The following is a 27,706-nucleotide window of genomic DNA, read 5'->3' as shown; positions in this document are numbered from 1 at the left end:
TTCAAATTATACTGTGAAGAGGCTGGTATTCAACGACATTTCACAGCACCATACTCACCCCAACAGAATGGCGTCGTTGAACGCACAAATAGGACTGTCGTGGCCATGGTAAGAAGTTTCTTGAAGGGGATGAATATGCCTGCAATGTTCTGGGAAGAGGCTGTGAGACACTCGGTTTATTGCTTGAATATGCTGCCCACTCGAGCTGTAGCCGGAAAAACACCTCATGAAGCCTGGAAGGGGAGCAAACCACAGTTGCATCATCTCAAAATCTTCGGGTGTATTGCACACATGAAGGTGCCAGGAGTTCACACCAAGAAATTGGACGACCGTAGTCGAGTAATGATATACTTAGGCAGTGAACCTGGGAGTAAAGCTCACCGTCTCTACGATCCAAGTGAGGGAACCATTCATGTGAGTCGAGATGTTATCTTCAACGAAAGCCAAAGTTGGCCCTGGGAAGAACAGCAAGAAAGGGGGCACACAGCATTCAATTTCATCGAAATCTCTGGTAATGCCCAGGAGCAGCCAACATCGAATGAGAATTCTGGGGGAGATGTAACTCTTGGTGCTGAGAATTCAAGTGATGAGAATTCTCATTCAAGTGCTCATTCAAGTGACTCGAGTACCTCTCCAAGTGGTGGCTCTTTTAATTCTTCCTTGGCTAACAGTGATGCAGAATCGAGTGATGGTGGACCTAGAAGGATGAGGCTGTTAAGTGACATATACAACGAAGCACCAGAGGTTGAATTATATGATGAGGAGCTTCTAATGGCAGCAGTCGATGAACCAAGCAACTTCAAACAAGCTGTTACTGAGCAGGTGTGGCGAGATGCTATGCAAACTGAAATTAAAGCTATTCAAGATAACAAGACCTGGGAGCTTACTAAGCTGCCACAAGGCCACAAAGCCATTGGACTTAAGTGGGTGTTCAAGTTGAAACGAGATGCAGAGGGAAATATCACGAAGCATAAGGCATGTTTGGTTGCCAAAGGCTATGTGCAGCAACAAGGAATCGATTATGAAGAGGTTTTTGCACCTGTGACTAGGCTGGAAACCGTGCGATTATTACTTACTCTTGCTGCTAAAAATGCATGGGAGGTTCATCACCTTGATCTAAAATCGGCATTCTTGAATGGGGACCTTCAAGAGGAGGTATACGTTGTCCAGCCTGAGGGTTTTGTGAAGAAGGGTCAGGAATATAAGGTTTATAAGCTGCTGAAAGCGTTATATGGGCTACGTCAAGCACCCAGGGCTTGGTACGCTTGCTTGAATAAATGTCTGGAAGACCTAGGTTTTTTGAAGTGTCCCTATGAACATTCTTTGTACACAAGGCGAGAAGGGGGTGAGGTTCTGGTAGTTGCAGTATATGTCGATGACCTTTTGATCACTGGAACCAATGTTGGTAATATACATAAGTTTAAGAAAGAGATGAGCAGCGCATTTGACATGAATGATCTCGGGAAATTGTCATATTATCTAGAAATGGAAGTGGTGCAAAAGGATGGAAATATTGAGATTAAATAGTCTGCGTATGCAAAGAAAATGATTGAGAAGGCTGGAATGACGGGGTGCAACGCTGTAAAATATCCCATGGACCCATTGCAGAAATTGGACAAGGATGTTCATGGCAAGGCGGTTAATTCAATCACGTTTAAAAGCTTAGTTGGGGGTCTCAGGTACCTTGTTTTCACAAGGCCTGACATAGCCTACTCAGTTGGAGTAGTAAGTAGATTCATGGAGACTCCTTCGACACTGCACTTAGCAGCTGTGAAACATATTCTTCGTTATGTTCAAGGAACTCTGGACTATGGTTTGGTTTACTCGAGAGGTGAAGGGAACTACCTGCTAACAGGCTACTCTGATAGCGACTTTGCTGGCAATGTAGATGACAGGAGGTCCACGGGAGGTATGGCTTTCTACCTGAATGAAAACCTTATTACTTGGGTGTCTCAGAAACAAAAGTGTGTGGCATTGTCCTCGTGTGAATCAGGATTTGGTCTTTCAAAGCATAAGGTACAATGGTTTGAGTATGTAAGCAATCTGATTTAGTGTTTAATATTTAGTTTGCATGTATTTGTGGAGTAGTATCGTATATCTATGGTTCGTATTCGGGGATTTATCAATCAATGGTTCAGAAAGAATAAGGTTTACGACTCAAAGATCAATAGCTGGAATCAAGGTTTAAGGTTCAGTGCTTCAAAGCACTTGCAATATAGGACTATCAAAAAATCTACAATATATCTCGAAAAAGTTCAGAACATTTGCCTGGTACTAGCTTGCTATACTTCACCAATTTCCAATCACAATCTCCTACTCCTCGACTATCTGTTTCCCTTTCGTATGCCTTGCCTCTTCTGCTCACATAACATAAGTATCTATCAATACTCAACTCATATGATTCTGTTTGGTATACAGTTCTATCTACCCTTCGTTTTACCCAAATCCGACTAACGGATGGAGAGTTATACCATTTTCAAGCTGATCTTGACCGAAGAGAAGATTTATACCATGATGAGTACATCTTCAATCTGTACCAGCATCATTTGAATTAGAAATTTTACACATTGTTCCAGGATATCCATATCAATAATTATGCATATTTGAATCAAATATAGAGTACTCTTGGTCTCCCGAAAGATCATAAAACAACCCATGTTATCCTTAGTCCTATAAATGGTTCCAGCAGAAAAGTTGTGAGTATATTTGAAAGTGACTTTATCAAGTGGCATGGAGCCGAAGCTTATCCCTTTACCATAGAAGAGATCCAACAAGTGGCGCGTGAAGATGAAGCTATGCGTAGTGGCAAACATGATTTGGGAAACCTTTTATGCAGGCAAGGTCGTGATTTTGTGATCTCAAATGATTGCACAAAGGTACTTTCATTGGCTATGATATGTGCACAATTTTAAATTTCAATTTAGGTCAAAGTTTAAAATTATATATTTTTAGGGGCCCAAACTTGACATGTGTAAAAGCTTAATTAGATTAACAATTTAAACTTAATTAGATTGAGTCATTGTGACACCACTTTTGAGCATCCTTTCAAGAACTTTTCTATGCCCCGTTTTGTAATTTCTTACATAAAGTGTTATCTTAACAAAAAAAATCTGATGGAATGAAATCAGGTACCTATTTCTGAACTGCCGCAGAAGACTGTTTGCCTCTTATTTTATGAAAATAATTTAGAGTGCAGAGAATGGACGGAGGAACTGAAGCAGGTTTATGAAGTACGCAAAAATTTAGAGGTAGTGGTTGTGTTCCCTGTTACTTTTGGGCAGCGTGTCTTTATTCAATCGGGAAGATTCAAAATAAATGGAAACGCGAGTTAGAATTCTGGAAAGTCTTCGTCGACATGCCATGGTTGGCAGTCCCTTTTGAAGATCCCAAATGTAGGCAGTTGTGGCGAGTCTTTATGCGCACAAAACAGTGCAATGATTCTAATGCATCGAACTTGTTCATAATTCACTCTAAAGAAAAGTACTTCGAGGAAAATGGATTTTAGGTCCTGAAGGAAACTAGATTCACAAATTATCCTTTTATTGGGGTGGAGGTTGTACCGAGTGCAATTGCAATAAGAGGGAAGAAATTGTCGTCTATTTGAGAACCAAATATTGAGCTACTTCATGCTAGGGATTTGGATGATGCTAAAGGAGGACTAGTTAGTTCGTTACATAGATATAACGATTTTCTTTATGCATATTTATATATTGTATTCTCGTTGACACTGTTTTTCCCCGTGCAGGAGAAATTTAAAGTCTGCAAACTCTTTGGGGCTCCAGTTGTGTTCCTATTTGTACGAGCTTCAGGATGTAGTGAATTTCTATCCAGATTACAGTATTATCATTTAGTTGCAAGTTGGACTATTGATAAGTTTGAGGTAGTCTACATTCCAATGAATGAATCTGATAAGGAATTCACTCTGGTGGTAGTGACTTTTGGATCTTTTTTACATTATTTTGATCAAGGAATTACTTATAGCAACAGTTACGACGCTGCACTTGAGCTGTTTACGCCCCGTTTCGGTAATTCCCTGTTTTTAGTTTTTTATGCAATTTCAAATATGCTTGTCATAAAAATTTAAAATTTTGAGCCCAATGAAATATTTTCAATGTTAAGGCCCATTTGTTGTTAATTCTAGAAAATTTATTTAAAAAGATACTCTAAAAGACATATAAGCTGATTATTCAAAAAAAATAATCTTTAAATTTCTATAATAAATACGGTAGGGGCCAGAAAATTTATTCTTTTAACGAAATTATTGATCGGCTCAGATTAAATATACATAGTCTGTGGAGAACTGGGATGGAAAAATTAATTATTTGAAGAAATTTCTCCTTTACCAAATATTCAATAATTGAGTTTTTGCTAGAATACCAAATCTAACCCCAAATTTGGGTGCCAAGTAAATTATAAAAGTTAGTTCAAGCAGATTACACGAGAACAAACCAGGGGAACAAAGATTTTATATAAAACAGTGGGCTTCTCTATGTTGTAAAGCACCTGTTACTAGCAACAGCCAAAATTTCATGAGTACAGCCTAATACTTGCCAAATTTTCATAAATGCATACACCTCAACATGCACAAAAACGTTTGTATAACTGTTGGTATCTTCGGAATAGAGTTCATTACTAAATATTACTACTCTCTCTCGATCCTTGCTTTCTATTTAAACCCGAGTTCAAGAACTCTGAATTTCTTGATTATTTTAAGGTGCAGTTATGGGGAATTATTGTCTACCGTTGATTAGACACTTTGACAGTGAAGAAGATGCAATGGAAAGTTTACCATTGCATAGTGAAGGTAATTGGAGTCATGGGATATCAAGGCACAATTCTCTTCCTACGTATACTTCCTTTCCAAACTATTCGCCTTCTTGGAATAAAGAGAATCGAAAGAAAAAGGCTCTGTATGCTTTCCACGGGTGCCATCCTGGCATTGGAAGAATTCCTAAAGGTGGTGAGGCTGAGCTGATTGCAGCAGGGTGGCCTTCATGGATGGTTGAAGATGCCAGTGAAGCTTTAAGGGAATGGATTCCACGAAAATTAAAGTCTTTTCAGAGATTACGAAAAGTATACTCCTATCCTTGCTTGTTTTCTATTTAATTAAATTTATTTTGTTATCTCTTAATATTTAAAGGTGAGATCTTGTGAGAGCCTAATGGTTAAACTCTTAGTATACGCATATGTGTGTCTGAGTCTAAAAATTTATTTTATTGGCCTTTATTTATATTATTGAATAAAATTTCTTACATCAATAATCATTTATCCCCTTCTGGTGAAACTGTTGATTAGCAATCAGCTCACAGTACGATACGAGACTCGAACCCGAGTCCCTCCCTAAACCGAGCTCTGATACCATGTTAAGTAACCAGTCATACTAAAACCTTAAGGTCATAAAGGAAGGTCCGAACAGGATCTTATATTCTTTAACGGATGCATATGTAAATGAGTATATAAATTTTTGTTATTGGCCTTTATTTACAAAATAATTGAAATTTCTTACGTAGCTAACTCTGAACCGGTTGATCCCTTCAAATCATTAGATCATGTATCCCTTTCACTGGTAAAACTGTTGATTAGCAATCAGCTCTCTGTATATATGTAATTCAGTACATCGTCAACTTGTCTCCTCATAATTAGTAATGTTTTACTGTCATTATGGATGGTTTTTTTGTAGTATTTCCTTGAGTAGCTGATTCAAAATCTTGGCTGACTGACTTAATTTCTCTTTGCAGATTGGTGAAGGCAGCCATGTTTATCAGGCACTTGATCTCGAGAATCAGAGAATCATTGTGTTAAAGAAGATCGGAGTCAACATTTGGGAACCTGAAACCATTCGCTTCATGTCCAGAGAGATTAGAATTCTACGCAGTCTACACCATCCTAACATTATAAAATTGGAAGGTGTAGTTGCATCAGAGTTTTCATACAGTTTGTACCTTGTGCTGGAGTACATGGAACATGATCTTGCAGGGCTTGGTTCCACTGGCCTCAAGTTTACCGAAGCTCAGGTACTCATACAACGTATTTTACACTTTTATATGTAAAAATAATAATATTTAGGAAAAAGTAATACATTTTTCTCTTAATGTGAAATCACATTTTCTCAAGTATCTTCATGCTTTGTGATACGCAATTTAAGATATTGTTGTACCTAGAAGTGTACTTGGGACTGTGATTCATTGAGATGCAAGTGTAAGATTTTTTTAATCTTTATATATAAAAAAATCAACCTTTTGTAGGTCAAATCTTACATGAAGCAAATTTTATGCGAACTTGACTACTGCCACCGTCAGGGGATTCTGCATCATGATATCAAAGGTTTCAACCTTCTTCTTCCATTTTTTTATTTTTATTTTTGTTTCTTGCTAAGTGTAGTTTCCAACCTTCTCTGACAGGCTCCAACCTTCTGCTTAATGGCAATGGGCACTTAAAAATTGCAGACTTCGGGTTGGGAAACTCTTACAATCCGCAAAAAGTTCGCCCTCTTTCAACTAGTGTCGTTACTCTTTGGTACCGAGCACCTGAGTTATTACTTGGCGCCACTTGCTACAGTGGTGCTATAGATTTATGGAGTGCGCGTTCTTGGTGAATTGTATACAGGAGAACCTATCTTTCAAGGGACAACGGAGGTATACATGATTTGTTAATGTGTTACAGAAGTATAAACATGTATTGGCTACTAGAAAGATACATAACTGAAAAAACTTTGCTCTTACAGTCTATAGAAATATAAGGCAATGCCTGATACTATAACTTCTAAAGGAAGTAGTCCTTCACTTTTGGAATATATATTATGACCTCTTGAATGCAAACCATACCTTTGTTTTTTTTGCGGGAGTCTGTCTGCGCATTGCGCAGGATAATAAATTAGGGAGACAGTTATTTTATTTCAAGCCAGGGTGAGGAAAAAGAAGGGTGACGCATTGCGCGTAGGCCAAATATTATTTCTACATTTTCCTGCCATAGCCAGAAAGTAATGCACCCAATGAAAGAGTTGGCCAGCATGACCTAGTTCATTTACTACATCAATTTTTCTATTACAATTGAATGATGAAGTTGCTATATTTCTGTCGATTAGGTGGATCAGCTGCTTAGAATATTCATGATCTGTGGCTCACCTTCAGAGGACTACTGGAGAAAATTGAAACGGTATCCTGCAGACATCATTGATCCTCAAAAACATTTTAGAAGACGTGTTGCAGAAATTTTCAAAGCCTTTCCTGCACCAGCACTAGCACTGCTTGAGTCCCTTCTATCCATAGACCCTTCAGCTCGAAAGTCTGCAGTTGATGCTTTGAATAGTGAGGTACTAAGTAGTTCTGCGAAGTTATATAATATTTTCTTATTATAGACTCTGAGAATTTTTTTTCTTTCCTAAAAGTATTTTCTCTTGCAGTCCATCAACTCTGTAATTTTCTGCCTGTTATTATATTTAATATGCATTTGAACCCTTTGCTTTTTCCTTGTTGAGCTACCTATTGATGCACAACCTGGTTTTTATTGCAGTTCTTTTTGTCAAAACCTCTTCCAAGTAAACCTGAAGAGTTACCAGAGTAAAATACTAGTCAACATTGTAAATGAAACACTACCTGAATATGAGTGCCCTGATACCACGTAAAGTTAGGTTCTTGTGATATTTGATCGTACTCCCAGTATCATGCCTAAATGAAATTCTGCCAGTGCACAACTCCCATTCGCCAGCCACACTTGCCTATAGTAACAAATCCAAGTCAGTGAACCACTGCTTCAACAGCTTTAAAAAGTTGAGATGGGTGAAACTTACTGGTCCAGCATGAATCGCTTTCCTAACTGTTTCATCATTCAGCCATGAAGTTGCAACTTCATCATCCTGAGTTTTATGTTTCTACAGCTGTCATAGCCATTGAACTTTTGACATGTCCCTCGATAGGCGTGAGCTGATTTATCTTGGCTAGAGAAATGTTTAATATTATAATGTACAATCCTATTGGAACAAGGGTAACATATATGATGTCAAAGGGGAAGGGACATCTAGATCTAGAGCCATTCCAGCTCTTCGTCTTAACGCAGAATTATACCACTCATTGCTGGTAAGTTTTGCTTACTAAGAATAAATCTTTTGTACCTGGTTCCTACATTATTCATTGAGTTGGTAATTAATTTGAATGCAGACGGAAAGGGTTGAGGTAAAGTTCAAGCCTTCTAGCGTTGAAGCTGCTTCTGGAATTCCAAATGAAATTAGAGGTCCTGGGGAGTGATGGGACTTTTCACAAATGAGCATTAAATTCTGTAGCGTGGACTTAGGTCACCGAGCTGTCCGAGAAAAGTTTGGTAAAGATGTTGATGGCATTCCCGGGACATCAGCTTGAGCTGACTTATCCACAGCCATAAGCAGAATATTTCCTACATGTATGTTGTACATAGATGTTAAGGAATATTTTCGATTATCTTCCTTAAAATTGTGATATTTTCTAAATTATGTCCTTTGTTTTGGATCTCAAAATTTGTATTCAATTATAAAAAAAAGGCATCTCCCAAATTTATTAACAAAATAGTTCCTAAATAATATGTGATATATCTCCCAATTTGGTATGTCTAGTATCGTGCATTTGTTTAGTAGTATAGTAACCTGTTTCTTGTTTTTCAATAACAAGAAAAGCTTTATACATTTCAACTGGTTCACAAGTACTACTGTTTTTCAATAACAGATAGAATTTAAGAGGATTTCACTGTGTCTCTGTGTCAAATCGGATTTAAAGTGGGAACTACTGGATTTTGTAGTCTTACAGTTAACTTTAAAAAACTACAGTTTCTAAAACAAGCGATAAATAGGTTAGATTTTGGACACTTTTCACTTTACACAGTCCAGACTATGGTATGTGTTTCTTGTGGATTTGGAGTAGGGCTGTAATTCGAGTCGGGCGGCTCGCGAGCTCGCCCGGCTTGAACTCGTTTAAGTGGGCTCGACTCGGCTCGTTTAGTTAAACGAGCCGAGTTCGGGCAGAAGTTCCTGCTCGTTTAATTACTCGAGTCAGCTCGGCTCGACTCGTGAAATTAAACGAGCCGAGTTTGGGTAGAGATTTTGGCTCGATTAAGTATAAAATTAAACGAGCCAGCTCGACTCGACTCGTGAAATTAAACGAGTCAAGTTCGGGCAGGGATTTAGGCTCGTTTAACTAAACGAGCCGGCTCGGCTCGACTCGATTAATCTTGGCTCGAAACTCGGCTCGAAACTCGGCTCGCTCGGCCCGAATTACAGCCCTAATTTGGAGTCATTGTGTGACTCTTTTGATTCTATATATTAGCTAAAAAAATTGTGTTTTATCTTCAGTTTTGGAAAAATACGGAGGTGTACTTTATGAGAGGCTTAGATTGGTACAATTGTTCTTTTCTCAACCTCTAATCACCTGCAGCATTTCCCAAGTTTGCGAGCCAAATTTGTGTTGACATGGAACTTTTGATTGCTTAATATATTTGCGAAGTTTTGACAATTTACCGAAATAGTTAAAATACAGATAGAGTGCTAAAAAATATATTTTGAATAATTAATTTAGTTTAAGAGTAATTTAGAATGTTACTACATTTGTAAATTGTAATATTATTAACTCTGTTTTTTAAGAATTGACAAGAGTCAGGACATGTGCCTGTTGCAATGCTCTTATGTATTTTTTTGCATTTGTAAACAAACCATTGGAGATGCTCATCTATTTTCTTGCATATGTAAACAAACTATTTTTATGCCTATATTTCCTGGTTAGATATAAGGAGATTTTTGGTGTGTAATGAAACGCCAGAAGAATAAATTCATGATCTAAGTAATGCATGATCATGCTACTATCCTCAAATATAAGATCAGATTAATAGCCAAAGATTTAAGCTAGAACCACCTTTAGTTTTGATGATAGCATGCAACTGAGTTCAATACAAAAAATTTGTGTGCTTCAGCAAAGTATTTATAGGGTGTATTCATTTGGGATTCTGTAGGATTTTTATTGTATTCAATAAGGATTTAAAATTATTTTTTAAAATCTGGAGGTATTCAAATCAGATTTTAAATAATCCTTATAAATCTGTGGGTATTCATTTGAGATTTTAAAAAATCTTATAAAATCTGTAGGTATTCAATCCAGATTCTAAAAAATCAAACAAAATCTCTATGTATTCAAATTTTAACAGATTTGCAAGAGTCATGGATTTTGAAGTATTTGTTTCATATTTTATATAAAAATTCATGAACCTCAAATCTTTAGTTGGAGTAAATATTTTGATGGATTTACAAATCATAACAATTTATTACTAAAAAATCAAAAAATAATAAGTGAAAAAGATATTACTTACATATATTTATACCTACATCTTTTTTCATCTTCATGCTTACTTGGTGCTCCTAGGGTTGTTTTCTTCTCTTTAGGTTTGTTTTCTTTTCGTTCTTTATATGATTATATCTTTTTTGTTCTTGCATGTCATATATATTTTGTCTATATAGTTATATATCTCCGTATAATTGTATATATATAGTTATATTTCTGTATAGTTGATGTGAACATATGTATATTGATAAGTTTTTTTGTTACATATTATATCGTATATTGTCAATTGTCAATTTTTATGCATCATTATGTGATATATGTGTTCTAAAAATTTAAAACATTTTAGTTCTATTATGGCTGATTCGCAAAGTGCCAAAAAGAGAGCCGGTTATGATCAATGGACGGTAGACGAGAGTAATGCGTTATTAGAGCTTACGGTTGATGCCGCGAGTCGAGGATGGCGTGATAATAGTGGTATCTTTACTAAACAAATAGTAATGGATCGAATTCTTCCTTCACTTAATGAAAAATTTAAGTGTAATAAGACTTATAACAATTATCAAAGTCGACTAAAATGGTTCAAAATTCGGTATCTCTCTTATTCAACTCTTATGAGTTTTAGTTCTGGATTTGGATATGACCCTATTTCTAAGAGATTCACCGCTCCAAATGAAGTCTGGGAAGAGTACATAAAGGTAAATCCAATTTTTTATGCTTTTATTCATGTGAACGCTTAAATATTTTATTTCTTAGAAATTGTTATGCTAACAATATTTTTTGTGTTAGGCTCACCGATAAGATGAGCAACCTAAAAAACCTCTGTAACTGGACTGGCACTTCCTGCTCTGCTGTGAAATCCAATTTCATTTGTGTATCTCAGGGACAGTTAACAAAGTATAACTGATTAACGATAGTAGTATATGGTGTGTACATTAAGGGCAGGAAATGATTATGATTCATATTGGTTCAGTTGTACTTGTACTATACATATTGGTTCAGTTGTACTTGTACTCAAATTGCTAACTTATTCCCGGTTCTAATCTCCAGTTGCTCGAATTGCTAACTTATTTGCGGTTCTGCTCTGATTAACAACTGTTATGTTAAGAAACTCTACCTCTGATATTACACAAATCTCATCTTCTGCTCCTCCATTTGCCTATTCTTTTGCCTTAGCCTTTCCCGTACCAATGCTCTTGCAGCCACACGTCGAACCGGATCAGATTTCAAGATCTGCACCATATTCTCCCCCAAGCCCTCACTACAACATATTTGCAATCATACAACTGTTTTTTTGCAGTTGTGTGACAGGTAGAGTTTTCGTTGTGTATCCAACACTCGTGTGATTGAAACTTGGACAACGGTTGTTTATACACTTATAATAAGTGAGATTCAACAACGTTTTTTAATAATGGTTACAATCAAGAATTCACAACACGTACTCTATATTAACCATTGTTAGGAAATTCTTTAAACAACCATTTCTTTATTGAACTATTGTCTACCTAATTTAACAATAATGGTTTTGTGAAAAAACCATTGTTGTTAACTTATTCGATATTTTCATAAACAACAGTTTATAAACTTCTTTTAACTAGTTAAAACCGTTGTTATGAATGTTTTTTGTTTAAAAGAAAATGGTGTAAAAGATTTAAACCATTGCAAAGAATATCAATAGACAATAGTTTTTTTAAAAAATATTATGTGCAATGAGACATACAACAGTTTTCATCATTTTTAAAGTGTCTTTCACACAACTGTTTATAAAATTAATCCCATTATTTAAAATAAACCATTTTTAAAATAAAATGGTATTATGATAATTCAATTATTATTTCACAATTGAAATTAAATTTACAATATAAAGGTTCTATACATGAATTACAACTATAATTTAAAATCTATTTCTAAACATGCTCATTAATTCTTAACATAAACAGAGCATGTATATATTAGTCTAGTAAGTTGGTATCAATTTCTCCATTCCTACTAGAATTATTCTTGTCACCACTTCAGGAATCATTCACATCACCACTTCCCGGAGATATTGGCTCCCTTCCTCTCGTGCTAAAGCCAGAGCCTTTATCCCTCATATGTAGAAATTGCAGATGGTTCAAGGATCCCATGAAGCAATCTTAAACTTGATAGGTGTATAAGAGAATAACTGCAAACCACTAATATTCTCAGGTATAAAGTCATTAATGTAAACAATAGTTTAAACAAAGCAGCATGGCATAATATCCACATATAACTATGTCATCTGATCATCACAGCAAAAAATGTCAAAACCTTACCATATGAGGCTTAAAACGGAGGGAAAGTCTATTCATTCCCAGATCATAAACACATATTGATGAATCACGAGTTCCTGCAATAATCTCTTTAGAATCGCTTGAGAATTTTACGGATAAGATCCCATAATCATCATTATCATCCAGAACCCGGAATTTTAATATCTCATGAAGTTCCTGTATAAACCAACTTCAGTGAGAAACAAAGCCTTTGATGTATCACAGGAAATATTGAAAGGGAAATACTTAAAATAAACGTCCATATTTCAACATTTAAGGTTACAGACACTACTACAGAAACGTACAGTACTACTGGCAGAATGTTCTCCCATCAGTACATCATTTCAAAACACCTGTTCAACACATCATCATTAGTGTTGCTAATAAATCAGTACATAGACTTCTTAAGCTACATTGTTACGTCATACCTTCACTTGTACACTGAACTTATGAAGTAAAAGCGATACATATTATTTTTCCTAAGAAATAAGAACTCCCTTAACACTATAATATAACAACTTATATTTTTCTTTCACGGATATTTTCTACGCAGAATATAAATAAATGTTATACTTTATGGGGGAACTGAACTTAAAATTCAGGGGACACAATTATGAATATTGTTAGCTGAGTGGGAAAACAATACGAACTGCAGGATGCAAAAGAGCTAGTCACACTAAATCGATATACATTATTAACAAGAATGATATAAAAAAATTAGACGCTATTTACATTGATTGATAAAAAAACAAAAATACTGTGATTATAGATGTAGTTAACAAGAATGATATAAAACTTGGAAATCAATAATTTGTTATGTACATTCCCCAAAAGTGAAATATCAGGAATTCTATAGAAATGTATCACCACGGGTGCTCATAGCTCTTAAGTCGCAATCCAGACTGCACCTTAATCAACTTATGCTCCAGGAGAACAAATAAGCCTGCTAGATTAACTATACCTACTGCTAGACACTACTAGTAACATATCTTGTTTTGTTCACTAGTTGAATAAAAAGAAACCATCTGCCATTGCAAAATCATTCAACAGTTGTCTCAAGACAGATCATTTTTATATCACAATTGCAATCTTACTAGTTACTGAATCAAGTCAACTAAGAACCAGACTATTTCTTTAATATCTTAATTGGCGAGAAATCTTTAGAAATGAATAACAAATGAAAGATACAAGTAAAGATGTGATACAGTTCAGGCCATATCATACAGTTTCGTATTTGAGGAGGTTCAGTCTCTTCCTTCTTTGTTTGTCATTCTGAAATTCCTGTTTCATGACCACAAGTATAAGGGGTTTAGCAGGCTAAAAGCTAATACTGATGACTGTTTTGACTTTTTATGAAGCAAATGAATAGGAGTAATGATACTGTAACATAGAAGCAGGAAGATTGAAAAAAATAAAGAACAACCAACCTCATACATTACTTTCTTATTGACTGGTGTAGTGTTGTCACAAAGAAGCCACTCACTGGTTGCTTTCAGTTTTAAGAACCCGCCCTCAATTTCGTCATCTACGGACTATAAAATTAGAATCAATCATCAATTGCAAGATAATCTTGAAATTGTAACTCAACAATAATAATAATAAAAAGGAAAAAAGAGGGTAACAAGTTTCAGACCTCCTGGTATAGTTCTGACGAGTGAGAGCGTTGTTGAGTTTAGACATTGACAATGTGTTTGACAATATCCCTGAGCCAGAGACTGTCCGTAATCTTTGTAACAAAATCTCCATTCTCTCTATCCTTCATTAAATCATGAAAAACATAATCATTTTCAACTTCAGCTACTGAGATGGTGATTTTGTTGGAAAGAGATGAAGTAACAAAACGAGGAAGGGGGGTTGTCGGAGATTTTATGAAATGAGATGGGTAATTGGTGGTCAGATAAGTGGTGGAACAACTACTCATATTCATTCCCCGAATGCTTTTCTCTTTGATTTTTATTCAATTATTAATGTGCAAGCTGGAAATAGAAGCTGTTCCCATGGAGTAAATTAAGCACAACAAACATATAACCTAACCTTGCAAATGATAAACAGCTACTCATCAGTCATACCCTGAGCTTGAAAGGTTTGAACTCCAAAAAATATTCCTCAAAATTGTCGCTTTGAACTTGAAAATCAAGGAGATTAGAAATTCCAACCTTCAATTTTCTAATTGAGAAGTTGAATTCATATGCAATTTTGTGAAAGAGAAACAAGATTGGGTGAGGGAGATAGTCAGGATTTGAAAACTAAAAAACCAGGCAAAGAGAGGAGAGAGATGAGTCGTGGGAGAGAGATGGAAGAGTACGGAGAGAAAGAATCAGGAGGAGAAGAGGAGTCAGATCTAAGAAAGGGGAATGGGAGAGATAAGGGGAAAATGAAAATTAGAAGGAAGGGGGAAATGAAAATTAAAGGGGGGAAACCAAAAATTGTGTAAAAATGAAAAAATCATAAATTAATTTTTTTATTTATATATTATAATTAAATACTTATTTTTATTTTACTTTATATTAATAGAATAATATTTATTTTAAATAATTTCATATAATTTTTTATATAAAATTATTTGAAACAAATTTGAAAAAATTTCAATTATTTTTCTATATAACTAAAGTTAATATATATTAATATTGTGCAAAATGATCCTAAAACCATTTTTTAAGAAAGTAATTATTTAATCAAAAAGAGACTTATTTTTATAGTTGCGCTTCTATTCGATTTTCATTATAAAATCATACAAGATAAATTTAAAATTTTTTGAATATTTTTTTGTATGATTACAATAGATACATCTCAATACAGTTGGATCTTTGAAAATATCATTTAAAAAAATTACCATGTTGATAGAAAAAGAATCCAGTCTTCGGGAGTAGTATTTCCTCACATAAAAGATTAATTTGAAATTTTTAATAATTTTTTAGTATGATTAAAATCAATATATCTTCATATTTATATGGTTGGATCATTGAAAAAATGAATTATAAAAATCAATTAATAATCCTGATGGTTGAATTATAAAAATGAATTATAATAATTTTTTAATATGACTAAAATTGAAATATCTTAACATCCGTACGGTTGGATCATCGAAAAAATCATTTTAAAAATTAATCTTGTAAATCGGGAACGAGGCTCGTTGTGGGGAGGGGTACTTTTACCGGATTTTTCTAATCCTGTCATGCAAGATGAATTTCTATTTTTTTATAATTTTTTCATAGGACTAAAATTGATATATCTTAACATCCGTACGGTTGGATCGTCGAAAAAATCATTTTAAAAATTAATCTTGTAAATCGGGAACGAGTCTCGTCGTCGGGAGGGGTACTTTTACCGGATTTTTCTAATCCTGACATGCAAGATGAATTTCTAATTTTTTTATAATTTTTTCATAGGACTAAAATTGATATATCTTAACATCCGTACGGTTGGATCGTCGAAAAAATCATTTTAAAAATTAATCTTGTAAATTGGGAACGAGTCTCGTTGTCGGGAGGGGTACTTTTACCGGATTTTTCTAATCCTGACATGCAAGATGTATTTCAATTTTTTTAATAATTTTTTCATATGAATAAAATTGATATATCTTAACATCCGTAAGGTTGGATCGTCAAAAATTTTATTTTAAAAATTAATCTTGTAAATCGGTAACGCGTCTCGTTGTCCGGAGTAGTACTTTTACTGGATTTTTCTAATCCTGACATGCAAGATAAATTTCTAATTATTTTATAATTTTTTCATATGACTAAAATTGAAATATCTTAACATCCGTATGGTTGGATCGTCGAAAAAATCATTTTAAAAATTAATCTTGTAAATCGGGAACGAGTCTCGTTGTCGTGAGGAGTACTTTTACCGGATTTTTCTAATCCTAACATGCAAGATGAATTTCAATTTTTTTAATAATTTTTTCATATGAATAAAATTGATATATCTTAACATCTGTACGGTTGGATCGTCGAAAAAATTATTTTAAATATTAATCTTGTAAATCGGGAACGAGTCTCGTTGTCGAGAGTAATACTTTTACTGAATTTTCTAATCCTCACATGCAAGATGAATTTCTAATTTTTTTATAATTTTTTCATAGGACTAAAATTGATATATCTTAATATCTGTATGGTTGGATCGTTGAAAATTTCATTTTAAAAATTAATCTTGTAAATCGGAAACGCGTCTCGTTGTCCGGAGTAGTACTTTTACTGGATTTTTCTAATCCTGATATGCAAGATGAATTTCTAATTTTCTGATAAATTTTTCATATGACTAAAATTGAAATATCTTAACATCCGTACGGTTGGATCGTCGAAAATTTTATTTTTAAAATTAATCTTGTAAATCGGGAACGCGTCTCGTTGTCCGGAGGGGTACTTTTACCTGATTTTTCTAATACTGACATGCAAGATAAATTTCTAATTTTTTAATAATTTTTTCATATGACTAAAATTGAAATATCTTAACATCTGTACGGTTGGATCGTCGAAAATATCATTTTAAAAATTAATCATGTAAATCGGGAACGAGTCTCGTTGTCGGGAGTAGTACTTTTACAGGATTTTTCTAATCCTAACATGCAAGATGAATTTCTAATTTTTTTAATAATTTTTTCATATGACTAAAATTGATATATCTTAACATCCGTACGGTTGGATCGTCGAAAAAATCATTTTAAAAATTAATCTTCTAAATCGGGAAAGAGTCTCGTTGTCGGGAGGGGTACTTTTACCGGATTTTTCTAATCCTGACATGCAAGATGAATTTCAAATTTTTTAATAATTTTTTCATATGAATAAAATTGATATATCTTAACATCCGTACGTTTGGATCTTCGAAAAAATTATTTTAAAAATTAATCTTGTAAATCGGGAACGAGTCTCGTTGTCGGGAGGGGTACTTTTACGGGATTTTTCTAATCCTGACATGCAAGATCAATTTCAATTTTTTTATTAATTTTTTCATATGACTAAAATTGATATATCTTAACATCCGTACGGTTGGATCGTCGAAAAAATCATTTTAAAAATTAATCTTGTAAATGGGAACGAGTCTCGTTGTTGGGAGATGTACTTTTACCGGATTTTTCTAATTCTGACATGCAAGATGAATTTCAATTTTTTTAATAATTTTTTCATATGACTATAATTGATATATCTTAACATCCGTAAGGTTGGATCGTCGAAAAAATCATTTAAAAATTTAACTTGTTAACCGAGAATCTCATTTTATACACTAATACTTTTACAATGGTTTCCTTGAAAAACCATTGTGTAAAGATAAACTAAGACAACATTTTTTTTTATTATAAAACCGTTGTGTAAGCATATCAGCTTTTTTCAATCTAACGGCTAATATCTAATCTCATTTCAATCAAGGGTTGTCATTCCGACACATCAGCAATCCGATTAAAATGTTTACAACCTATCATCGGGTGCCACCTCATCAGGTGGTGCCCATTGAAATTATAAATTAACTATTTCAGACAACTGTTTTATTCCGTTGTATGAAGGTATCTAAGACAACCTTTGTAAAAACTGTTGTGTGAATTACACAACATAATATCTAAAAGCTTGTATGAGACCAACTAAGACAACAATTTTGTTTTAACATAAAACCGTTGTTTAAGAATATCAGCTATTTTTCGACCTAACGGCCCATATCAAATCCCATATCAATGAAGGGCTTTAATTTGGCCACCTCAGCAATCCTTGTGAATGATTTACCACCTATCACGTGTTGCCACCTCAATACATGGTACCCACTGAAATTTCTTAGACAACTGTTTTCAGACTGTTGTTTGATGGTTTAGAGGACAACCTTTCTGAAAAACCGTTATCTGAATTACACAATGTAATGTCAAAACCGTTGTCTTATATCCCTATACATTAACATAGTAACAACGGTTTGTAATCGTTGTGTGAAAGATCTACTACAACAATATATTTAAAAAACCGTTGTCCGACTCGATGAGAGAATGCAACTTGTACAACAGTTTAAAAAAGATGGATATCCGTTGTTTGTTCAGGAGCTCACACAACTGTTTTTTCTGCAAAATCAATTCACCGTTGTATGATATTTTAGGACGACGGTTTTTTTTTAACCGTTGTCTGTCAACCGTTGTCTGATTGCAAATTTCTTGTAGTGCCTGGTGATCATATAACTGGTTTCTTTAGTGATCTTCAAGGTAATGACCGTCCAAATCAAACTAGTTACACGATTACATCAGACCTTGACAACTTCTGTGTCATTTTTGAGTAACTTTGACAAATATTATAAAATATTGGATAATGAGAAGTTTTTGACTAACTTCTGATCTGCATCCTAATACTAGTAGCAACTAACTTCCCAAATGAAAATTGATGACTACAGTATAAGATTCCATTAGCTTAAAAACTTTAGACACTGACAAAAAACAGGGATTTGATATACCACTATGACAGTAAAAACTACTGCTAACAGAGTGTAGTAGGCGGTCCAGTCTTGTTCGAGTTTTGGAGTATTATCGAACTGTATAGACTATAGTGCTTATTGTTCTCTTTTAAGCGTGATTTCGGTTATGTTAAAAATCTGATAAGAACAAGTTAATTTGAATTGAACTAACAGAAGAGGGTAACTTTTTCTTAGTTCAAGATGTGGCATTAGATGTTAATATGCTCTAGTAGAAGCTAGTGAATTTTAACTCTGATTGATAATATACAAAAACGTGTTCAGAACTTCTAAGAAAATGTAGTGCATAGAATTTGAGAAAACATTTGGTAGTAATCCTTATTTATTCTGTCCGCGAACTTCTAAGAATATGTAGTGCATAATTACAATGCCGGGAAATTAGAGTATGGAAGAATGACTTTTACAGGAAAAGAGCAAATCTTCATAGTTCAGAACCCAGAAAAAGTTATATGACAACACTTATCGATAAGGGATGAGGTATAGTGCATTAGTAATGAACTGTATTGGCATATATATCTTCACTAGAACTTACAATAGAACAAGTAATGGTTAAATTTAAACATGCAGCTCTATATTGTATGGTCCTTACATCAGTTAGTTAGTCCCTATGACATGCATCGAGTGCAGAGACTTTTAACTTTGTACCTTCTTGGGTGGTTGATCATTATAAGAGACTTTCAGGCCTTCTAAAATTGTTAAAGCTTCTAAAAGAAAGGAAACAATTATAAGCCGTGTTATTTACCTACGTTGTAAGTTTTTAATGTCCTTTTCCAAATCTACAACGTTGCATTAGACATATGAACTTGCTGCTAATAAATTTATAAATGGCTTTGTTTAATGGATTAAGTTGTTTAATGGATTAAATCTGATGTTTGCTGCTTAATGTTTTCAACATATTCATTATTCTGAAATTCATAATATTACTGTCTAACAGTTTTGTTCGTAACATATTAGTTATGGTCATTTGTGTTTTCTTACTTGTGAACATTTCTAATCTCTATTTTTTTTGTAATTTTCGTGCAGGTTTAATATTATGGATAATGTGATAATGCTGGAAAACAGAATAGAAGAAGAAGAATTCGAAGAAGAAAGTGACAATCAGTTTTATGAAACAGTTAAGTATTTATTAATGGTGATCAATGCGATAATGACAGTGTTAAAAGCTAATTTAACTATTATGAATGAACCTATTGGTCGTTCTCTAACACGACGACCAATATCTAGACTTGGGTACTTTTTTATAAATAATTTGATGAAAGAAGATCCAGAAAATTTTCGCGAGCTACATAGAATGTATCCAAATGTGTTTCTTAAGTTATGTGGCATTATAAGAGAGGGAACTAATCTAGAAGATACACGATATGTGTCTATTGAAGAAATGGTTGCTATGTTCCTACTAATTATAGGACATAATGATCGTTATTGTAATGTCCGACAGAGGTTTGGTCGCTCACACTTCACTGCTAGTAGAAATCTTAATAAAGTTTTGAAGGCTTTGAATACTATAGCACCACAAATAATGGGTAAAGCCCAGGGGTATTTCCCTGAAAATTTCTGGAAGTACAAGATTTTATCCTTACTTTAAGTTAACTTTTTGCACTAAAAGTATAATAATTTGACTATATTCTAGTCTAATTTTTAATTCTAATGTTATATTTTTATGGATATATTAATTTAGGACTGTGTTGGTGGTATTGATGGAACTCATATTCCGGCTATGATAAGAGGTCGAGATGTTAGCAGCTACCATAATTGTCATAGATTTAATTCTCAAAATGTGCTTAGTGGCTGGAAAGGTTCAGCACATGACTCAAAATTGTTAAATGATGATGGGTTGGAAGTTCCTCAAGGTAATATTTATTTACACTTTTATTTATTGTTTTTCTTATTTCTATAGTCTAGTGACTTTTTATTTTATAAATCAAAAATAAATTAGTAAAAAATGATTCATTTTCAGGAAAATATTATCTTTTTGATTGCAGATTTGCTAATCGTCGTCAATTTTTATCTGCAATTCGTAAAGTAAGATATTATCTAAAAGAGTTTGGTGGCGAAGGTCGTCACACAAGAAATGCAAATGAGCTATTTAATCTCCATCATTCCTCGTTGAGAAATGTAATCGAGAGAATTTTTGGTATCTTCAAATCTCGATTTACGATATTTAAAATTGCACCTCCATTTTCATTTCAAGTACAAGCAGAGTTGGTACTAGCTTGTGCTGGTTTACACAATTTTCTTCGAAAAGAATGTCGCTCTGATGAATATCCTATTGAAGTAGTAGATGACCAATCTTCAGACATGGAGGAAGCTGATAACCCTGAATCAAATATCCCAAGCCAACAACAACAAAGGACTGAAGCAAATACTTGGAGAGCTAACATCGCTAATTCTAAGTGGGAAGATAGGCCTCGTAATGCAGTAAACGAAGAATATGAAGAAGACCAATATGATGAGAGCTAGGAACATAACGGATATTGAGTGATGAGTTACACTTTTTTTGTTAGTTGATGGGTTGGACTTGTTATTTGAATCTTGTTATTTAATTTGCACTACAACATTGCTATTAGTTGATATATTAAATTATTAATTAAAAAATATTAGTAAAACAATCCAATAAAATTCATGAGATTTTATTCAATCCATCAAAATTCACCAAAATCTGCATAGAATTAAAAAAATCAACATCCAAATCTATGTGGAATTTAAACAATCCATGGATTTTCAAAATTCATTAAAATCCATGGATTATTAACAATCCATTAAATCTCAAATTAATACACCCCCTTAGATTGCTTATTGAAATAGAAGATGTAAAACAAAGAAATTTTAGATTTCAATTCAAGATTGAAAACCCAATTTCACATTATTTTTGTTATTATATACAGTTTTCTCCCCCCTTGTCTTATACAAATAAATAATTGTATATATATATATAATTATTTATCCTAGATACAATTTTATTTTCAAATCTTGAACACCGATTGAATGTAATTTGTAATATCAAAGTATAAATATAATTCTAATAATTTTGTTTTTGACATTTTTAATTTTAAAATTGGGATCACAAAACCGGACCAAGCAAGCCCCGGACCCATATCTACTACATACGGTAAAACCTCGATAAATTAATACTCGATAAATTAATAACCTCGTTAAATTAATAATTTCTTGTAACCCCGAGCCGGGCCCTTTATGCTAAATTAATAATTCGCTAAATTTATAAGATAATATTTTTTTATTAATGCATATAAGTCTCATATTATATATAAATTAATAATTGCATATACATCAAAATTATAGATTTCTAGGATGCACTTTTATAGTAAGTCTCAATTGTAACATGTTTCTTTTTATAATTGATGTTGTCTTGTACTTCATCTTGAATCTTTCTTAATGCATTATGGAGCTCTGGCGTACTATTTTTATATTACAAGAGGAAATTACGTAATATAATTATTGCTTTAAGGACATCTTTTAGTGAGACTGACTCCAACTGTGTACTTAGTTAAATAAGGTCCCTTTTATTGTTGTGGTAAATAGGACCAAATCTGGTCTAGAAAAGATAGGTGTCCTCAACCATTTTGAAAACTTCGGGACATTATGTAATCTAATTAAATAAGTGAATCCTTTCAATTTACTTAAATTCATAAATATTTTTTAATGTTATTTTAAGTACTAGTTTATAATTAGATTGCTTATAATTGAAATAGAAGATGTAAAACAAAGAAATTTAGATTTCAATTCAAGATTGAAAACCCAATTTCACATTATTTTTGTTATTATAGATAGGTTTTCTCCTCCCTTGTCTTACACAAATAAATATTATAAATAAAAAAAATTATTTATCCTAGATTCAGTTTTATTTTCAAATCTTGAACACCGATTGAATGTAATTTGGAATATCAAGGTATAAATATAATTCTAATAATTTCATTTTTGACATTTTTAATTTTAAAATTGGGATCACAAAGCCAACCAAGCAAGCCCCAGACCCATATTCACTTCTCTCTCCCAACCATTTCTTTACATTTTCATTTTTGGATGTCCATCTAATTCTTTACATTTCAAAACTTATCAAATATAGTAAATGGGTCCCATCACTTTCACATTTTTTTCTTTTTCACACTACTTTTACTCCACTAACTTTTTTTATACATTAAAAATATTTGGGTCCCACTACTTCACTCACTTTCTTTTCTCTTTAACCTACGTGCCCAAACCAAATATAAACAATTGGCGGGGACGGAGGGAGTACATGCAGTTTGACAAAACCAATTCCATATATACTTGAGATTTTCCTGCTCAATCTACCGAATACTCTATAAATACATCCAGACCATTGATAAAAGTTGGATGTAAGTTAGGGTTTGATACACTTCATTCATTCATTACAATCATATATTATAGGGCTTTAATTTGGTGATTAAATTTTAATTTTGGCAGCGGAAGAAGAGACTGCATCAGAATAGACAAAGATTTTACTTGTAACATGCAGCCGCGGAAGAATAGAGTACAAGATAGAACCAACATTAATCCTGGGTTGAAGCAAAAGAACATGCTAGAGGATTCAATCTGGTCTATAGAGCCGATTACTCTCAAAGTAAAACCCGGAGATGAGGTTATTCTGGAAGATATTCTGGTATCCCCGGAATACAGAGTCACCAAAGGTTATCTTGTCAAGGTTAATTTTATATCTCTTTTCACTCCACTTTTCTCTTTTTTTACATATCTTAATTTCACTAGATCTTAACGTTGGAGCCCGCAATTCCTTTATCAATCAGGCTTAATTTTGACAAAATCGTGTTGGTTAAATATTGAATTTATCTAATTTGTGCTAATAATTTTATCAATGTGTTGTAGAGTACATAATAAATACACTATTTTCCTTTGCTTTAAATTACACATATAGACTTCATTCTCTAAGTTTTAACAGTGACTTTTGCCATCATCTCCTCTGATCTTAGCTAGCTAAGTCTAATGCAATTTCTGCTTCATCTACAGGAGTTGCAGGAATGGTATACTGATAAATACGTGTGCATTTTTATGCTCTCTATGTCTTCTGCTCATGCGAAATCCACTGTTCTTGATACTATCATGTTGAGGGACGTTCAACATCAAATTGAGTCTTCCGGTGCCATATTTAAGGTTATTTGTGTGCCTACACATTTTCAAGCTGATCTTGAGAAAGAACATTCAGATGATGATGAGTACATCTTCAATCCGTACCAGCATCATTTGAATTTGAAATTTTACACACCGTTCCAGGATATCGATATCGATAATCATGCATGCTTGAATCAAATAGCGAGTACTCTTGGTCTCCCAAAAGATCATGAAACAACCTATGTTATCCTTAGTCCTATGAATGGTTACTGCAGAAAAGTTGTGAGTATATTTGACAGTGACTTCATCAAGTGGCATGGAGCCGAACCTTATCCCTTTACCATAGAAAAGATCCAACAATTGGCGCGCGAAGATGAAGCTATGCGCAGTGGCAAACATGACTTGGGCACCCTTTTGTGCAGGCCAGGTCGTGATTTTGTGATCTCAAATGATTGCACAAAGGTACTTTCATCGGCCATAATATATACAGAATTTTGAATTTCAGTTTAGGTCAATGTTTAAAGTTATATGTTTTTAATTAGGATCCAAACTTGCCATGTGTAAAAGCTTGAGTAGATTAACAAGTTAAACTCAAGTTGAGTCATTGTGACAACACTTTCCTTTTAAGAACTTTTCTATGTCATCACATGCTATCTTAACAAAAAAAAATTCTGATGGAATCAAATCAGGTACCTATTTCCGAACTGCAGCAGAAGATTGTCTGCCTCTTATTTTATGAAGATAATTTAGAGTGCAGAAAGCGGACGGAGGAACTGAAGCAGGTTTATGAACTGCACAAAAATTTCGAGGTGGTGGTTGTGTTCCCTGTTTCTTTTGGGCAGCGTGCCATTATTCAATCGGGCAGATTCAATAAATGGAAACGCGAGTTAGAATTCTGGAAGGTGTTCGGCGACATGCCATGGTTGGCAGTCCCTTTTGAAGATGCCAAATGTAGGCAGTTGTGGCGAGTCTTTATGCGCACAAAACAGTGCAATGATTCTAATGCATCGAACTTGTTCATAATTCACTCTAAAGAAAAGTACTTTGAGGAAAATGGATTTCAGGTCCTGAAGGAAACTGGATTCACAAATTATCCTTTTATTGGGGTGGAGGTTGTACCGAGTGCAATTGCAATAAGAGGGAAGAAATTGTCGTCTATTTTAGAACCAAATATTGAGCTACTTCATGCTAGGGATTTGGATGATGCTAAAGGAGGACTGGTTAGTTCGTTACATAGATATAACGATTTTCTTTATGCATATCTATATATTGTATTCTCGTTGACACTGTTTTTCCCCGTGCAGGAGAAATTTAAAGTCTGCAAACTCTTTGGGGCTCCAGTTGTGTTCCTATTTGTACGAGCTTCAGGATGTAGTGAATTTCTATCTAGATTACAGTATTATCATTTAGTTGCAAGTTGGACTATTGATAAGTTTGAGGTAGTCTACATTCCAATGAATGAATCTGCCCATGACATTGCCTCTCATTGGATGCTGACTAGCGGTTCTGCAGAATTCAAGGAGAAGCACTTGCTTCCGCTCTTTCCTCATTTTTTCAAGGAAGAAATTACTCAAAATGCTGAAAAAGAATTCACTCTGGCGCTGGTGACTTTTGGATCGTTTGGACATTATTTTGATCAAGGAATTACTTATAGCAACAGTTACGAAGCAGCATATGAGCTGTTTTTGAAGACCTTTCCATTTAGGTACGACGAGGAGAAGGAAAACTTTGAAGACGTATTTAGTGCAACCCGTCCTAAATATTTTCCATTGAACAGCGAAAATGAGAAAAAAGACATATGAATAGTTTACGCCCCGTTTCGGTAATTCCCTTTCAAATATATGCTTGTCATAGAAAATTAATTTATAGTATATTGTAATTTTAAAGTTAATTATGAAAAAAAAATTATTGTTTTTACAAATGTTTAGACTATATGGCTCATAAAGTCTCATGTGCACATGTAGATGCTAGTATCTTCCATGTAACACCTAATTAGTCTCTACACCTTCCCTGCTGGTTCAAAAGTTTAAAAGGATCATAAATTAAACCTTATGCATGAATCGATAGTCGGGAACAGTTAACTTTCCATTTGTATCATGGTCAAGGTTTTCTAAATTTTGTTAGTTACTTTTGGTGGTTAAATGTATAGGATGCCCTGATGTGTTTTGTGGATTCAAAAAGCTTTGAGGTGATGGATTTGTGTTTCGAAGTACCTGTGGACTAAATTCATATTCTAGTTTCATAATCAACAGCTTGATTTGATGAAAATGGAAGCGCTTAAGCATGTCTAAGCTTTAGCGGTGGTCAAAGATATGAATGATCCTTGATGGTTTTCAGCTATAGTTTGGTTGTTGTATAAAATTCTATTGATTTCTTATCTGTTTATTCAAATAGCATAAATTTGTTTAGTTAGGTTCCCCTGAGCTCTTAGTCTATTCCAGTATTAGGGTATATCTGATAGTGGTCTGGTGGATCTACTCCCCAGTTTGTACATTCTTTCTCCAGTCTGTTGGAAAAGAATGCTTATAAAAATCTTTTACTTCAATAAATTATCAAATATTCTCGCATCTCCTATTAGCAATGGAACCCGCGTTTTGACAAAAATAATGTTGGTTAATCAGAGTAAAATTGTAGTTTAGATTTCACATAGAATTGCAGATAAGCACCCTTAAACCTATAACAGTTTTAACGAGAAATCAATGACACGATTGAGCTGAAAACTACGTAACGGGGAAATGTCAATATTCCTGCCACAAGTAAATATGAAAATCCTCAAGGGTCAGCCTAGCTAATACCCCTCTCCTCTTGGTACTTAGAGGGTCAAAGGTTCAAGAGATTATGTAATTTTTGTAATTGACACAAAATCATTTTTATGTTGACACTAGCATAGATACAGAGAATCGAGCTGAACCACAACTGCTTTATATATAATGTTACAGGAGATACAATCCTAGTTACACATCTAATCAAGAAAAGATGAAGTTTGGCCCCAGAGTCGAGTGTACCCAGACCTGAAATTTATTTCTTCAAATCTCGATTTACGATATTTAAAATTGCACCTCCATTTCCATTTCAAGTACAAGCAGAGTTGGTATGAGCTTGTGCTGGTTTACACAATTTTCTTCGAAAAGAATGTAGCTCTGATGAATTTCCTATTGAAGTAGTAGATGACCAATCTTCAGACATGGAGGAAGCTGATAACCTTGAATCAAATATCCCAAGCCAACAACAACAAAGGACTGAAACAAATACTTGGAGAGCTAACATCGCTAATTCTATGTGGAAAGATAGGCCTCGTAATGCAGTAAACGAAAAATATGAAGAAGACCAATATGATGAGAGCTAGGAACATAACGGATATTGAGTGATGAGTTACACTTTTTTTGTTAGTTGATGGGTTGGACTTGTTATTTTAATCTTGTTATTTAATTTGCACTACAGCATTGCTATTAGTTGATATATTAAATTATTAATTAAAAAATATTAGTAAAATAATTCAATAAAATTCATGAGATTTTATTCAATCCATCAAAATTCACCAAAATCTGCATAGAATTAAAAAAATCAACATCCAAATCTATG

The 27,706-nt window shown here is 33.9% G+C and overlaps 4 protein-coding genes and 1 pseudogene across 6 annotated transcripts; 4 read left to right on the top strand and 1 right to left on the bottom strand.

Moving 5' to 3' along the window:
• Positions 1-1,556: 1,556 nt before the first annotated feature.
• Positions 1,557-8,524, top strand: LOC141706758 (putative serine/threonine-protein kinase At1g09600; annotated as a pseudogene).
• Positions 8,525-10,648: 2,124 nt separating this feature from the next.
• LOC141684437 (uncharacterized protein At2g29880-like) lies at positions 10,649-11,093 on the top strand. Its single transcript, XM_074489427.1, has 2 exons — positions 10,649-10,990; positions 11,082-11,093. Exons 1-2 carry the CDS (start codon positions 10,649-10,651, stop codon positions 11,091-11,093), a joined length of 354 nt encoding a protein of 117 aa, XP_074345528.1.
• Positions 11,094-12,094: 1,001 nt separating this feature from the next.
• Positions 12,095-14,948, bottom strand: LOC141705635 (LEC14B homolog). 3 transcript variants are annotated; one of them, XR_012568432.1, is made up of 6 exons: positions 14,217-14,948; positions 14,011-14,115; positions 13,808-13,864; positions 12,889-12,936; positions 12,587-12,760; positions 12,095-12,456 (listed from the first exon to the last, which is right to left on the bottom strand). XR_012568432.1 is itself a non-coding variant. In XM_074508528.1 (6 exons), exons 3-6 carry the CDS (start codon positions 14,017-14,019, stop codon positions 12,406-12,408), a joined length of 291 nt encoding a protein of 96 aa, XP_074364629.1. In that variant the 5' UTR covers positions 14,020-14,115; positions 14,217-14,339; positions 14,618-14,948; the 3' UTR covers positions 12,095-12,405. The 3 variants fall into 3 exon arrangements, 2 of the variants coding, with proteins under 2 accessions (XP_074364629.1, XP_074364632.1); XM_074508528.1 differs by lacking the exon at positions 12,889-12,936 and having other exon boundaries at positions 14,217-14,339; positions 14,618-14,948; XM_074508531.1 differs by lacking the exon at positions 12,889-12,936 and having other exon boundaries at positions 14,217-14,334; positions 14,618-14,948.
• Positions 14,949-19,493: 4,545 nt separating this feature from the next.
• On the top strand, positions 19,494-21,481 carry LOC141684428 (uncharacterized). The gene is made up of 4 exons (XM_074489415.1): positions 19,494-19,498; positions 20,045-20,504; positions 20,700-20,871; positions 20,979-21,481. Exons 1-4 carry the CDS (start codon positions 19,494-19,496, stop codon positions 21,479-21,481), a joined length of 1,140 nt encoding a protein of 379 aa, XP_074345516.1.
• Positions 21,482-23,489: 2,008 nt separating this feature from the next.
• LOC141705633 (putative nucleoredoxin 1-2) lies at positions 23,490-26,651 on the top strand. The gene is made up of 5 exons (XM_074508525.1): positions 23,490-23,702; positions 24,023-24,586; positions 24,814-25,344; positions 25,429-25,946; positions 26,274-26,651. The coding sequence occupies exons 1-4, from the start codon at positions 23,511-23,513 to the stop codon at positions 25,924-25,926; spliced, it is 1,785 nt and encodes a 594-aa protein (XP_074364626.1). The 5' UTR covers positions 23,490-23,510; the 3' UTR covers positions 25,927-25,946; positions 26,274-26,651.
• The last annotated feature ends 1,055 nt before the right edge of the window (positions 26,652-27,706 follow it).

Source organism: Apium graveolens, chromosome 2 (genome assembly GCF_009905375.1).
Source record: "Apium graveolens cultivar Ventura chromosome 2, ASM990537v1, whole genome shotgun sequence".
NCBI lineage: Eukaryota > Viridiplantae > Streptophyta > Magnoliopsida > Apiales > Apiaceae > Apium > Apium graveolens.
This window is presented reverse-complemented; position numbering and strand designations above follow the sequence as displayed.

Bases quoted from the DNA above. Each gene is read 5' to 3' on its own strand.
- LOC141684437 (XM_074489427.1), top strand. From the start codon at position 10,649: ATGGCTGATTCGCAAAGTGCCAAAAAGAGAGCCGGTTATGATCAATGG.
- LOC141705635 (XM_074508528.1), bottom strand. The intron at 12,761-13,807 runs GTATGATATGGC...TGGTTTATACAG, and splicing joins ACCTCCTCAAATACGAAACT to GAACTTCATGAGATATTAAA. The intron at 12,457-12,586 runs GTAAGGTTTTGA...AGTGGTTTGCAG, and splicing joins TCCGTTTTAAGCCTCATATG to TTATTCTCTTATACACCTAT.
- LOC141684428 (XM_074489415.1), top strand. The intron at 20,505-20,699 runs GTTTTGAAGGCT...ATATTAATTTAG, and splicing joins CTAGTAGAAATCTTAATAAA to GACTGTGTTGGTGGTATTGA. The intron at 20,872-20,978 runs GTAATATTTATT...ATTCATTTTCAG, and splicing joins TGGGTTGGAAGTTCCTCAAG to GAAAATATTATCTTTTTGAT.
- LOC141705633 (XM_074508525.1), top strand. From the start codon at position 23,511: ATGCAGCCGCGGAAGAATAGAGTACAAGATAGAACCAACATTAATCCT. The intron at 23,703-24,022 runs GTTAATTTTATA...CTTCATCTACAG, and splicing joins CCAAAGGTTATCTTGTCAAG to GAGTTGCAGGAATGGTATAC. The intron at 24,587-24,813 runs GTACTTTCATCG...GAATCAAATCAG, and splicing joins TCTCAAATGATTGCACAAAG to GTACCTATTTCCGAACTGCA.